The sequence below is a fragment of the Scyliorhinus canicula genome, unplaced genomic scaffold, assembly GCF_902713615.1.
Source record: "Scyliorhinus canicula unplaced genomic scaffold, sScyCan1.1, whole genome shotgun sequence".
Classification (NCBI taxonomy): domain Eukaryota; kingdom Metazoa; phylum Chordata; class Chondrichthyes; order Carcharhiniformes; family Scyliorhinidae; genus Scyliorhinus; species Scyliorhinus canicula.
Genome location: NW_024055428.1, coordinates 84707 through 99200, shown reverse-complemented (window position 1 = coordinate 99200; position 14494 = coordinate 84707). Strand labels below are relative to the sequence as shown.

Below are 14494 nucleotides of genomic sequence, written 5' to 3'. Positions count from 1 at the left end.
TTTTTAATATCTCTGACACAATCCAGTCCCTTTTGAAGTACTCTCGCTCTCCCCTGTCTCTTCCATCCTCACCTCCAACAAGACGTGTGAGGAGCTTGTGGAGCTTCTTTGTGACTGAGATTGAGTCAATCCGATCAGCTGCCTCTGCTGCTTCCCTCCCTTCCATGAGCCTCTAATTTTCCTCATTGAGTGGTGAACCCTGAGGGTGAGGGGTCTGTTAACAATTTGTTAACTGTGTCCAAGATGGTTTTTTTGGAACGATATGTGGATAGTCCGACTAGATAGGGGTCTATATGGACCTAATACGAGGGAACGAGCCCGGCCATGTTATCAAAGTTGTAGTAGGCGAACATGTGGCGAACAGTGACCACAATTCCGTAAGCTTTGGCATATTCATGGAAAAGGACGAGTGTTGTCCTCGGGTTAAGGTGCTAAATTGGGATAAGCCTAACTACAACCAGAATCGGCTGGATTTAGAGGCTGTTGTTTGGGAGAGGCTGTTTGAGGGTAAATCCGCATTTGACATGTGGGAGTCTCTTAAGCAGCAGTTGATGGGAGTGCAGGACAGGCATGTGCCGGTAAAAAGGAAGGACAGGGAAGGCAGGATTCGGGAACCATGGATGACCAGGGAAATTGAGAATCTGGTCAAAATGAAAAGGATGCATATGTGACGTAAAAGCAACTAAAAACAGATGAAGCACTTGAGGAATACAAGGAAAGTAGAAAAGAGCTCAAGCTGGGAGTTAGGTGGGCAAAAAGGGGTCACAAAGTGTCCTTGGCAGATAGGATTAAGGAGAATCCCAAGGCATTTTATACGTATATTAGGAACAAGAGGGTAGCTGGAGAAAGAGTTGGTCCACTCCAGGACAAAAGAGGGTAATTATGTGTTGAACCAGAGGAAGTAGTTGAAGTCCTTAATGAGTATTTTGCATCGGTATTCACAATGGAGAGGGACACGTTGATTGGTGGTGTCTCAGAGGGATGTGCAAACACTTTAGAACAAGTCATTATTTCGAGGGAGGAAGTGTTTGTTGAAAAGCATTAAGGTAGACAAATCCCCATGGCCAGGTGGCATCTATCCCAGATTACTGAGGGAGACAAGAGAAGAAATAGCTGGGCCTCTAACATAAATCTTTGTGTCCTTATTGGCCACAGATGAGATCCCAGATGATTGGAGGATAGCCAATGTTGTTATTTAAGAAGGGTCGCAAGGATAATGCGGGTAATTATAGCCAGTGAGGTTGACGTCAGTGATAGTAAAATTGTTGGAAAAGATTCTCAGAGATAGGATCTGTGCACATTTGGAAGTGAATGGTCTTATTAGTGATAGACAGCATGGTTTGTGCAAGGGAGGTCATGTCTCACTTGATTGAATTTTTTGAGGAGGTGACAAAATGATTGACGAGGGAAGGGCTGTGGATGTCCACATGGACTTTAGTAAAGCATTTGAAAAGGTCCCTCATGGCAGGCTGGTGCAAAAGATTAGATCAAATGGGGTCAGGGGTGAACTAGCTGGATGGATCCAGAACTCGCTTAGCCATAGAAGACAGAGGGTAGCAGTGAAAGGGTGTTTTTCCAAATGGAGATCTGTCACGAGTGGTGTTCTGCAGGGATCAGTTCTGGGACCTCTGCTCTTTGTAATATATATAAATGATTTGGAAAAAACGTAGCGGGTCTGATTAGCAAGTTTGCGGATGGTACTAAGATTGCAGGAGTTGTGGATAGTGATGAAGATTGTCAGAGAATACAACAGGATATAGATGGGCTCCAGAATTGGGCAGTGAAATGGCAGATGGAATTTAACCCAGACAAATGCGAGGTGATGCATGTTGGTCGATCCATTTCAGGTAGGAGCTATAAAATAAATGACAGAACCATCAGGAGCATAGATACACAGAGAGATCTGGGTGTATAGGACCACAGATCCTTAAAAGTGACAGCACAGGTGGAAAAGGTGGTAAAGAAAGATTATGGCATGCTTGCCTTCATAGGATGGGTATAGAATATAAAAGCTTGGAAATTATGTTACAGTTATATAGAACTGTCATCCACACACCGAGCACGTGTGTGGTTTCTCCCCGCTGTGAATGGTGCAATGTTTTTTCAGGCTGTGTAACTGGTTAAAGCTCTGTCCACAGTCAGTTCACTGGAACACTCTGACTCGAGGAGTCTGTGTCGCGGTGCTTTTCCAGTCACACTGATGTCTGAAATCTTTCCCCACAAACAGTACAAAGAAACATTTCTCCTTCCACATTCAAAGGCCGATGATATTCAGATTCTAAAAAATTGAGTGACTGTCAGATTTCGATATTTGGTTTCAGTTTTCTGTCGGCCAATGCTCCACTTCCAATATCCTGTAAAAGGAGTTTATAAAAGCCATCACTGTCAGTCCAGGATAGAAATTCTGAACAGACAATTCTAGTTTCTCTGGAACATTTTTTACTCTCTTGTTCTCCCAAAGCTGTAAATCCCCGTCCCACACACTCTCCCTCCTCCCTGGGCTGAAATCCAAACCCATCTCACCATCTGCACCATTTCTTTCCTCCACTCCCAGTTTTCTCCCTCCCTCTCCTCTGCCTGGGTTCAGTTCTCCAGCTCCTGTCTGCAGACTGACAATAAAATCAATGGGTCTTATTGGGGGGGTCCAGCTTCATACCCGCACTGCGCATGCTCCAATCCAAAATGGCTGGGGAGTAATGGGTGGCAGCTCCGGACCAATAGGAAGCTGGTAATCAAGGTCTGGATTTTCCGTGGCAACCAGCCACCATCTTGGGAGAGGAAGGCGAATGTTTCATTCAGAGATTGAGTGCTGGGGGTGGCCATCTTGGTATGGGTAGAGGGAGTGGGCAGGACTTCCTCCCGGGTCACCCGGCGACCGCCGCCATCTTGTGGCGGGATTTTCTATCCGGGTCTTTAGTGAAGGACAATGAGCTGGAGCTGAGGTTGCAAAGTGTTCAGAGGAAGGTCTGAAATCAGATTTACAGCCAGATATCTGTAAGAACCACAAAGTTCACATTCATTATGTTTGTCAAATGAAACCACAATGCTGCAAACACTCAGTTCTGAAGAAGAATCAGATTGCATTGGAAATGTTAACTCTCTCTCTCTTCACAGAAGCTGCCAAACCTGCTGAGGATTTCCACAACTTTCTGTTTTCACTTCACATTTCCACAACTTTCTGTTTTCACTTCACATTTCCAGCTTCTGCAGTGTTTTACTCAAACTATTATTATGCTTTTCAAATTTTGTCACATAACCAGTTAAGAGTAAAATAATTGTCGCTATTTAAATGTCTAAATCAGTGAGATTTATTTGTTTAACTGAGACTGTGCTGTTCAGGAGCAATGTCAGAAATCACTTCACAAAATATAGTGAAATCTGCAATTCTGTCAATAGAAGAAATTTTAAGAGCTGAGATTGCGAGAAATTTGTGAGGCGAGAGTATTAATGGTTATAGAATCAATGGAGCTGGATAGCTTTACCAGAGTTCAGGCATCTGCAAACTGGAGCTCGGTGACTGAGGTTGGACTGATTCTGGTTTTATTTTAGAGGTGGTGTAGGTTTCCTGTCCTGTAGCAGCATGGTGGTACAGCGGTTAGCACTGCTGCCTCACTGCGCCAGGGATTTGGGTTTGATTTTAACCTCGGGTGACTGTATGGAGATGGTACAATTACCCGCCGTGTCTGCGTGGGTTTCCTCTGGGTGCTCCGGTTTCTGCCCACAGTCGAATGATGTGCAGATTAGGGGGATTGGCCAAGCTAAATTATCCCTTAGGATGGTGTAGCAGGAATAGGGCAGGGGATTGGTAAGGGGGTCTTTCGAAGAGTTGGTGCAGACACGATGGGCCAAATAGCCTCCTTCTGCACTCCAGGGATTCTATGATTTTATGAAGAATCTGAGTGGCACCATTCAAATGACTGGATGGGATTCTCAGTGAACCAACAGCATTTGCTCAGAGAGAGGAAGGTTTATGTTACAGCTGATTAGAAGCAGCACAGATAGTCTGCAGTCACACACAGCCTGCAGGCACACACAGCCTGCAGACACACACAGCCTGCAGACACACACAGTCTGCAGACACACACACACAGGCTGCAGTCACACATAGCCTGCAGACACACACAGCCTGCAGGCACACACAGCCTGCAGTCACACACAGCCTGCAGCCACACACAGCCTGCAGGCACACACAGCCTGCAGGCACACACAGCCTGCAGGCACACACAGCCTGCAGGCACACACAGCCTGCAGTCACACACAGCCTGCAGTCACACACAGGCTGCAGGCACACACAGGCTGCAGTCACACACAGTCTGCAGACACACACAGCCTGCAGGCCCACACAGGCTGCAGACCCACACAGCCTGCAGGCCCACACAGGCTGCAGACCCACACAGGCTGCAGACCCACACAGCCTGCAGGCACACACAGCCTGCAGGCACACACAGCCTGCAGGCCCACACAGGCTGCAGACCCACACAGCCTGCAGGCACACACAGGCTGCAGGCACACACAGGCTGCAGACACACACAGGCTGCAGTCACACACAGCCTGCAGACACGCACAGCCTGCAGTCACGCACAGCCTGCAGTCACACACAGCCTGCAGTCACACACAGCCTGCAGTCACACACAGCCTGCAGTCACACACAGCCTGCAGACACACACAGCCTGCAGTCACACACAGCCTGCAGTCACACACAGCCTGCAGTCACACACAGCCTGCAGTCACACACAGCCTGCAGTCACACACAGCCTGCAGTCACACACAGGCTGCAGTCACACACAGTCTGCAGTCACACACAGTCTGCAGACACACACAGCCTGCAGACACACACAGCCTGCAGACACACACAGCCTGCAGACACACACAGCCTGCAGTCACACACAGCCTGCAGTCACACACAGCCTGCAGTCACACACAGGCTGCAGTCACACACAGGCTGCAGTCACACACAGTCTGCAGACACACACAGCCTGCAGACACACACAGCCTGCAGACACACACAGCCTGCAGAGACACACAGTCTGCAGAGACACACACCTTTGAATACACAACCACATTCTGAAACACAGAGAGCGACAGTCACACACACTAACACAGGAATACCTCCTGTCCCATAAGGTGGACAGTCCCATCCAACCTGACCAATCCTGGGGTTAAAGTACCAGTGTCTGGAAAGATCACAACGTTACGGAAATTATAATAATCTGTATTAGTGTCACAACATGGCTTACATTAACACTGCAATGAGGTTACTGTGAAAATCTCCCAGTCGCTGCACTCCAGCACCTGTTCAGGTACACTGAGGGAGAATTCAGAATGTCCAGTTCACCTAACAGCACGTCTTTCGGGACTTGTGGGAGGAAAGGGCAGCAGGGTAGCATGGTGGTTAGCATAAATGCTTCACAGCTCCAGGGTCCCAGGTTCGATTCCCGGCTGAGTCACTGTCTGTGTGGAGTCTGCACGGCCTCCCCCTGTGTGCGTGGGTTTCCTCCGGGTGCTCCGGTTTCCTCCCACAGTCCAAAGATGTGCGGGTTAGGTGGATTGGCCATGCTAAATTGCCCGTAGTGTCCTACAAAAAGTAAGGTTAAGGGGGGGTTGTTGGGTTACGGGTATAGGGTGGATACGTGGGTTTGAGTAGGGTGATCATGGCTCGGCACAACATTGAGGGCCGAAGGGCCTGTTCTGTGCTGTACTGTTCTATGTTCTATGAAACCGGAGCACCCGGAGGGACCCACACAAACACGTGGAATACGTGCAAACTCGCACGGACAGTGACAAAAGCAGGAATCAAACCCGGGTCCCTGGTGCTGTGAAGCAACAGTGCTAACCACTGTGCTACCGTGCCGCACTCAATTACAAGTAAAAATTCAAGTAAACAGGTTACAAAGGCAAATAATATAATAGAAATGTTTGTACTGAGCAAGAGAAAACTCTAAAGCTACAAAAGGAAGCATCTTATTGAGCCTCGAGGTGGGGAATGTAGACAGAGGGAGGCAACGTGAGAAGATCTGAATAACTTTAATAAACATTTTTCAACAGTAATGACACTTGCACACATAACTAAGGACCTACAATAGAAACAGGTTCTCAGAGGTCACACTGAGGATAAAATTAGACATGAAGAGATATCACACAAGACTACTAAAGAGCATGATATCATTTATCAGCTGAATTAATGGGTTAATATGTTATGTTTTAATAAACAAGTAACCAGAATTTATTGAGATGTTATCGTCAGGTTAATACAACATTACTAAAGCTGGGACCTGTAAGAGAGGGAGACGGCTTTTGCACTATGTTTATAGTTTCATGTACATTGTTTATTTTGTTGTTGTTTTTTTCAAAAATAATAATTTTTATTGAAATATTTAACAAAAAATATAACAAACAGTAACAAGCAACAATAAAACAACATATTAAGTATAACCCCCTCCAAGACAGTAGCAACGCATATATCGCACCCCCCCCCCCCACCCTCCCCAAACCCAGTAAATAACAAGATAACTTAAAAATAAATTAAAATTAAATAAACATAGTCAACAACCCCCCCCCCCCCCCCCCCCCGGGTTGCTACTGCTGCTGACCCAGTTCCCTATCGCTGAGCCAGAAAGTCTAGGAAAGGCTGCCACCGCCTAAAGAACCTTGTACCGATCCTCTCAGGACGAATTTGACCTTCTCCAGCTTAATAAAACCCGCCATGTCATTGATCCCGGTCTCCACGCTTGGGGGTCTCGCATCCTTCCACTGTAGCAAGATCCTCCGCCGGGCTACTAGGGACGCAAAGGCCAAAACACCGGCCTCTCTCGCCTCCTGCACTCCCGGCTCCACCGCAACCCCAAAAATCGCAAGTCCCCAGCCTGGCTTGATCCTGGATCCTACCACCCTCGACACCGTCCTCGCCACCCCCTTCCAGAAATCCTCCAGTGCCGGGCATGCCCAGAACATATGGGTATGATTCGCTGGACACACCTGTCTTCGCCCCCAAAGAACGTACTCATCCTAGACCCGGACATGTGGGCCCGGTGCAGCACCTTGAATTGGATGAGGCAAAGCTGCGCACATGAGGAGGAAGAGTTAACCCTCTCCAGGGCATCCGTCCATGTCCCATCCTCGATCTGTTCCCCCAGTTCCCCCTCCCACTTAGCCTTTAGCTCCTCTACTGACGCCTCCTCCACCTCCTGCAATACCTTGTAGATATCAGATATCTTCCCATCCCCGACCCAGATCCCCAAAAGCACCCTGTCCCTCACCCCCCTCGCGGGAAGCAAAGGGAATCCCTCCACCTGCCGCCTAGCAAACGCCTTTACCTGCAGGTACCTAAACATGTTCCCTGAGGGGAGCTCAAATTTCTCCTCCAACTCTCCCAGGCTCGCAAACCTCCCATCAATAAACAGGTCCCTCAGCTTTCCGATGCCCGCTCTGTGCCAACCCTGGAACCCCCCATCAATGTTCCCCGGGATGAACCGATGGTTCCCCCTTAGCGGAGCCTCCATCGAGCCCCCCACTTCCCCCCTATGTCGCCTCCACTGCCCCCAAATCTTGAGGGTAGCCGACACAACCGGACTCGTGGTATATCTCGTAGGAGGGAGCGGCAACGGCGCCGTTACCAGGGCCCCCAGGCTTGTGCCTCCACAGGACGCCATCTCCAACCTTTTCCGTGCTGCCCCCTCCCCCTCCATCACCCACTTGCGCACCATCGAAACATTGGCCGCCCAATAATACCCAGAGAGATTGCGTCACGCCAGCCCCCCACCATCTCTACACCCCTCCAAGAAGGCCCTCTTCACCCTCGGGGTCCCATGCGCCCAAACAAAGCTCATGATGCTGCTAGTCACCCTTCTAAAAAAGGCCCTAGGGATAAAGATGGGCAAACACTGAAAAAGGAACAAGAACCTCGGGAGCACCGTCATTTTGACGGACTGCACTCTACCCGCCAGCGATAGCGGCACCATGTCCCACCTTTTAAATTCCTCCTCCATCTACTCCACAAGCCTGGTAAAATTAAGCTTGTGGAGAGTCCCCCAACTCCTGGCCACCTGCACCCCCAGGTATCTGAAACTCTTCACTGCCCTCTTAAATGGGAGTCTCCCAATTCCCTCCTCCTGATCACCCGGGTGCACTACAAATGCCTCGCTCTTGCCCAGATTCAGCCCGGGAAGCCCCCAAACTCAGCCAACAGCTCCATCACCCCCAGCATTCCCCCTTCTGGATCCGCCACATACAACAGCAGGTCGTCTGCATACAGCGATACTCAATGTTCCTCCCCACCCTGCACCAGGCCCCTCCACCTCCCCGACTCCCTCAGCGCCAAAGCCAAAGGTTCAATTGCCAGTGCAAAAAGCAAGGGGGACAGGGGGCACCCCTGCCTGGTCCCACGGTAGAGCCTGAAGTACTCTGATCTCCTTCCATTAGTAACTACACTCGCCATCGGGGCCTCATAAAGCAACCTCACCCATTTGATGAACCCCTCCCCAAATCCAAACCGCTCCAGCACCTCCCGCAGGTACCCCCACTCAACTCTATCAAACACCTTCTCTGCATCTAGCGCCACCACTATCTCCGCCTTCCCCTCCACCGCCGGCATCATGATAACATTTAACAACCTCCGCACATTCGTGTTAAGCTGTCTTCCCTTGACAAATCCTGTCTGATCCTCGTGTATCACCCCTGGCACACAGTCCTCTATCCTGGTAGCCAGGATCTTCGCCAGCAACTTAGCATCCACATTGAGGAGCGAGATGTTTATTTTGTTGTTATAATACCAAAAATACCTCAATAAAATGTTTATTAAAAAAAAACACAACATGACTGAAGTCAGAAAGGACCAATATAAAATCTCGGTGTTCCTGACCAGGTCTACCTTTGAGCAGATTGATCAGATTAGAATAACGTGCTCCCAGATCTTTCTGATGAGACCTCCTATCAGTATCCAGTAATCTCATGGTTCCTGTCTGGAATGGCATATGTGATAGAAATAAAAACATTGAACCAATGTCTCATTGTTGCTTGTTTAAAGCAATAAATCATTGTGTAAAAACAAAAAAGTATATTTAGCCATTAAGACAGCAAATCTGCAACAATTTGAAATGAATTCCAGGATCTCTGATCAAAACGATATCCATTATCAGGAAATGTGTTTGCAGACAGGAAGCAGGTGAATATCCTCTCTCCACTTTGTAATTGACAAATTTACAGTTGTGATGATGATCAAATCCTTTTACACACACACACACAAACACCCTCTGTGCAGTGTGAATTCACTGAGCAGTCAGAAGTTTAAATGACTGAGTGAATCCCTTCCCACACATGGAGCAGGTGAACAGTCTCAGCTCAGTGGGAACTCGCTGGTGTGTCCACAGATTAGATGATTAATGAATCAATCTCACGTCAGATCACTGCCCAGCCTTTCCCCCAGTGTGAACAATTTGGTGATTCATCAGGTCAGTTGAAACATTTCCACACACGGGGCAAGTGAAAGACTGTCCAACAGGAGATTGTGTAACTGACTGAATCCCTACACACATACATCTTTTCCCCAGTATGAACTCACTGATGTCTCAGAAGGGCGTATGTCTGATAGACTCTCTACTCACATATGGCATCAGACAGCTCCTCCCAGGTGTGAGTGCGCTGGTGTGTCAGCAAGTTGGATGACTGAGTGAATCCTTTCCCACACTGAGAGCAGGTAAATGGTCTCTCTCCAGTGTGAACTCGCTGGTGTGTGAGCAGGTGGGATGACTGAGTGAAACGCTTCCCACACAAGGGGCAGCTGAACGGCCTTTCCCCAGTGTGAAGTCGCTGGTGTGTCAGCAGGTAGGATGAGGTAGTGAATCCTTTGCCACACACAGAGCAGGTGAATGGCCTCTTCCCAGTGTGAATACGCTGATGTACAGTGAGGTCAGATGATCGTCTGAACCCAGTTCCACAGTCAGAGCACCTGAACGGTCTCTCATCAGTGTGAACACGTTGATGGGACATCAGTTCCTCAGAACTTTTATAGCACTTCCCACAGTCTGGACATTTAAAAGGTCTGTCCTCACTGTGAACTCGCTGGTGTCTCAGCAGGTTGGATGAATGAGCAAATTCCTTCCCACACTCAGAGCAGGTGAATGGCCTCTCCCCGGTGTGAACTCGCTGGTGGGTCTGCAGATGGGATGAACAAGTGAATCTCTTCCCACACCAGGAGCAGCTGAATGGTCTCTCCCCAGTGTGAGTGCGCTGGTGGGTCTGCAGTTGTGATGAGGCACTGAATCCCTTCCCACACTCACTGCAGGGGAACAGCCTCTCCCCAGTGTGAATTCGCTGGTGTTCCAGAAGACTATATCTCTGAGTGAATCTCTTCCCACAGTCTGAGCAGGTGAATGGCCTCTCCCCAGTGTGAATGTACTGGTGTCTCTGGAGGTTGTGTGAGTGACTGAATCCCTTCCCACACCTGGAGCAGGTGAATGGTCTCTCCCCAGTGTGAACCCGCTGGTGTCTCAGTAAGTAGGCTGTGCAAATGAATCCCTTTCCACACTTGGAGCAGATGAATGGTTTATCTCCAGTATGAATGCGTTGGTGTGTCAGCAAGTTGGATGACTGAGTGAATCTTTTCCCACATTTGGAGCAGATGAATGGTCTCTCTCCAGTGTGAACTCGCTGGTGTGTCTGCAGGTGGGATGACTGAGTGAATCCCTTCCCACATTCAGAGCAGGTGAATGGCCTCTCCCCACTGTGAATGCACTGGTGTGTCAGCAGGTAGGATGAGGTAATAAATCCTTTCCCACACTCAGAGCAGGTGAACGGCCTCTCTCTGGCGTGACTGCAATGATGTACAGTCAGATCAGATGATCGTCTGAACCCAGTCCCACAGCCAGAGCACTTGAACGGTGTCATGTCAGTGTGAACATGTTGATGGGACATCAGTTCCCCAGAACCTCGACAGTGTTTCCCGCAGTCTGGGTATTTAAAAGGTCTCTCATGGGTGTGAGCTCGCTGGTGTCTCAGCGGGTTGGCCGAGTGAGCTAATCCCTTCCCACACTCGGAGCAGCTGAACGGTCTCTTCTCAGTGTGGACTCATTGGTCAATAGGTGGGATGAGGTAGTGAATGTCTTCCCACACTCAGAGCAAGTGAGTGATCTCTCCCCTGTGTGAGTGTCACTGTGAATTTCCACTTCAATGGGTAATTGTATCCCTTCCCACAGTCCACACGTTTCTACGTTCTCTCTCTGCTGTAACTGCGTTTGTCTCAACAGGACAGCTGATCGGCTGAAATCTCAGCCACACAGAACCTGAGCACAGTTTCCACTGTGAACGGTGTTGTTTCCCTTCCATGTTCAAAATCCGTCAGCATTTGGATGATGGTGAATTGGGCGACTATGTAAGATTCTGATGTGATGTTGAGTTTCAGTTTTCCAATGTTCAACCTCCTGTAAAATTGACAGAAAACAGAAAAGTGTGAGAATGAAATTGAGCTGAATGAATTTGGTCATTTGTGGGGCCAGCACTCGGAAAAAGTGACCATGAAAACTGCTGGATTGTCATAAAAACACAACTGGTTCAGGAATGTCCTTCAGGGAAGGAATCCTGCCAACTGGTCTGGGCCAACACAAGATTCAGACTTCTAGAGGAGGAGGGAGAATGGAAGAGAGAGTGACAGAGAGGAGAGGTGGGAGAGGTAGGGAATGAAGGAAAGGGTTTTTATCCATCTACAGCTTGACCAGACGTTTACAAATCTCTCAAGCCTTCAGCCTCCATCACCATAAAGGACCAGGGCAGCATGTGTCTGACAACGCATTCACCTACAAATTCCTCTCCCAGTCACTCACCGTACTGACATACTGAACTGGATGAGCAAACATTTACTGCATTTAAACATTGCAAAAAATGATCCTATTGTCTTTGCTTCTCTCCTACAAACTCCATTTCCTCAGCACCGGCTCCACCCATCTCCCCGATAACAGCCTGAGACTGAACTATGGTTCATACATATCCCAAAATATTTTGTGATAATCCCATATCTACATCATCACTATTTCCACCTCAGTAACATCACCAGACTCTCTGCTCATTTGCTGCTGAAACCTTCACCCATTCCTTTGTTCCCTGTGGACTGAACTGTTCTAATGCTGGTCTGGCTGGTTGGTCTCCCACATTAAACCTCCCTATGAACCTGAGATCATAAACTTTATTGCTTAATCACACCAAGTTTCATTCATGCTCACAGACCTCCAAAGGCTCCCAGTTAAGAAGCAGATACATTTAGAAATTCTCATCCTTGTTTTCAAATTTCTCCATGCTCTTGCACCGCGCCCCCCCCCCCCCCCCCCCCCAAAGTCTAATCTCCTCCATGCCCCTCTCTCTCTCTGTCATCTCCCCCATGCTTTGGTCTCTCGGTCTGTAATCCCCTTCATGGTTTTTTTTCTCTCTGTAATCTCCTCCATGCTCTGGTCTCTGTCTGTCTGTAATCCCCTCCATGCTCTGGTCTCTCTCTGTCATCTCCTCCATGCTGTGTCTCTCTCTCTGTCGGTAAAATCATGATCTTTTTTCCCTCTATAATCCCCTCCATGCTCTTATCTGTCCCAGTCTCTGCAATCATTGCCCCCATTAAAGATGGTGATCTTTAACACGGGCCGGTGAGGACGTGTTCGGTTCAAATGGGAGTCCAGGACGCCCTTTTCCCCAGATTGTGCTGCACAACATGTTGACAAAAACACTGCACACACCCGGCAGATGGGCCGCTGCCGGCTTTCCGCAATTTTCCGCTTATCGATCGCCCGCACTGCGCCTGCGTCAGTCACTGCCTAGCCCCGCCCCCTCATTCACTCCGGTTGGCTGGGGAACCAGCCGCTCCCGCTCGGTCCTCCTGCCCCGCCCCTTCTTCCTATTGGCGCGGAGGTGCCGTCAATCATTCGCCGGGCATTGTGACGTGGGCAACGGGCTGGGACAAGCTTGTTTGTCAGATCCACAGACGGTGAGGGGAATGGAGGGAGAGGCGGAGCCTGGGGAGGGTCCGTGAGTCCAGGGATGCGGCTCTGACCCCGGAAGAAGAAGCTGCCGGTTCCGAGTTTGTATCTGCGCGGCGGAGGCAGCAGCGAACCGCGTCTGCAGTGAGAGGCCCGGATTCAGGGCGCATGCGCGGTGCTCCCTGTCAGCAGGAGGTGAGAATGTGAATTTCTATCCTGGACTGACAGGGATGCATTCTGCAAACTCCTTTAACAGGGGGTTGGGATGGCTGGATTTACACAGAAAACTCAAATTAAAGATCACATCAAGATCGAACAGAGTCACCCTGAACATTATCAGAATGTGAGTATAATTGAGCTCCAGGACAGTCCTGCTCGCTGCATGTGAAAATGAAATGAAATTCGCTTATTGTCACGAGTAGGCGTCAATGAAGTTACTGTGAAAAGACCCTTGTCGCCACATTCCGGCCCGTTTGGGGAGGCTGTTACGGCAATTGAACCGTGCTGCTGCCCTGCCTTGGACTGCTTCAAAAGCCAGGGATTTAGCCCAGTGTGCTAAACCAGCCCATAATGAAGTTACTGTGAAAAGCCCCTAGTCGCCACATTCAGGCGCCAGTTCGGGGAGGCCGGTACGGGAATTGAACCCACGCTGCTGGCCTGCCTGGGTCTGCTTTACAAACCAGCTATTTAGCCACTGTGCCAAACCAGCCTGTGTAGTGGGCGTTACAGTCAGATCAGCCAGGTACTTATTCAATGGTGGAGCAGGCTCGAGGGTGTCTCTGAACACAGACAGAAAAGTCCACTTTTCTCTTGGAGTTTGAGAAAAATCAGTTTTCAAAATGATGCAGTGTTTCAGCCAATGAGGGAGATCCGGGCTCAGCCCCGCCCCTCATTCACTCCGATTGGTTGGAGGACCAGCTGCTCCTGCTCAGTCCTCCAGCCCCACTGCTGCTTCCTGTAGGTTCAGAGATGCCGTCAATCACAACTCGGGCATTGTGAGCTGGAACACGCGCAGTGCAGGTTCTTGCTCTGGACTCAGGTGGGTAAGAGGAGACCCCAAACTCCCAATAAGACCCATTGATTTTATTGTCTGTCTGCAGACAGGAGCTGGAGAACTGAACACAGGCAGAGGGAGAAAACTGGGATTAGAGGAAAGAAATGGTGCAGATGGGTTTGGATTTCAGCTCAGGGAGGAGAGAGAGGGTGTGTGGGATAGAAATTTACATCTTTCACTTTGGTAATCTTCATTTATAGGATATTCGAAGTGGATGATTTACAGATGGGAAATTCAAATTAAGCATCACAACAAAATTCAACAGAATCACTCGATTCAAGACCTCAATCTCATTTGCCTTTGAATGTGGAAGGAGAAATGTTTGTCTTCAATCTGTGGGAAAAGATTTCAAACATCAGTATGACTGGAAAATCACTGAGACACACATACACCCAAGTGAGAGTGTTCCAGTGAACTGACTGTGGAAAGAGCTTTAACCAGCGTGAACAAAAATCACACCATTCACAGCGAGGAGAAATCATTCAGGTGT

The 14494-nt window shown here is 49.0% G+C and overlaps 1 protein-coding gene across 2 annotated transcripts; it reads right to left on the bottom strand.

Annotated features, from left to right (window-relative positions):
* Positions 1–8691: 8691 nt before the first annotated feature.
* Positions 8692–12801, bottom strand: LOC119959364 (zinc finger protein 229-like). Of its 2 annotated transcripts, none has more exons than XM_038787653.1 (2): positions 12711–12801; positions 8692–11414 (listed from the first exon to the last, which is right to left on the bottom strand). In XM_038787653.1, exon 2 carries the CDS (start codon positions 10906–10908, stop codon positions 9592–9594), a length of 1317 nt encoding a protein of 438 aa, XP_038643581.1. In that variant the 5' UTR covers positions 10909–11414; positions 12711–12801; the 3' UTR covers positions 8692–9591. The 2 variants fall into 2 exon arrangements, with proteins under 2 accessions (XP_038643581.1, XP_038643583.1); XM_038787655.1 differs by lacking the exon at positions 12711–12801 and adding an exon at positions 11814–12270.
* Positions 12802–14494: the final 1693 nt, after the last annotated feature.

Excerpts from the sequence above, each read along its gene's own strand:
- LOC119959364 (XM_038787653.1), bottom strand. The coding sequence starts at position 10,908 with ATGTCCCATCAACATGTTCACACTGACATGACACCGTTCAAGTGCTCT.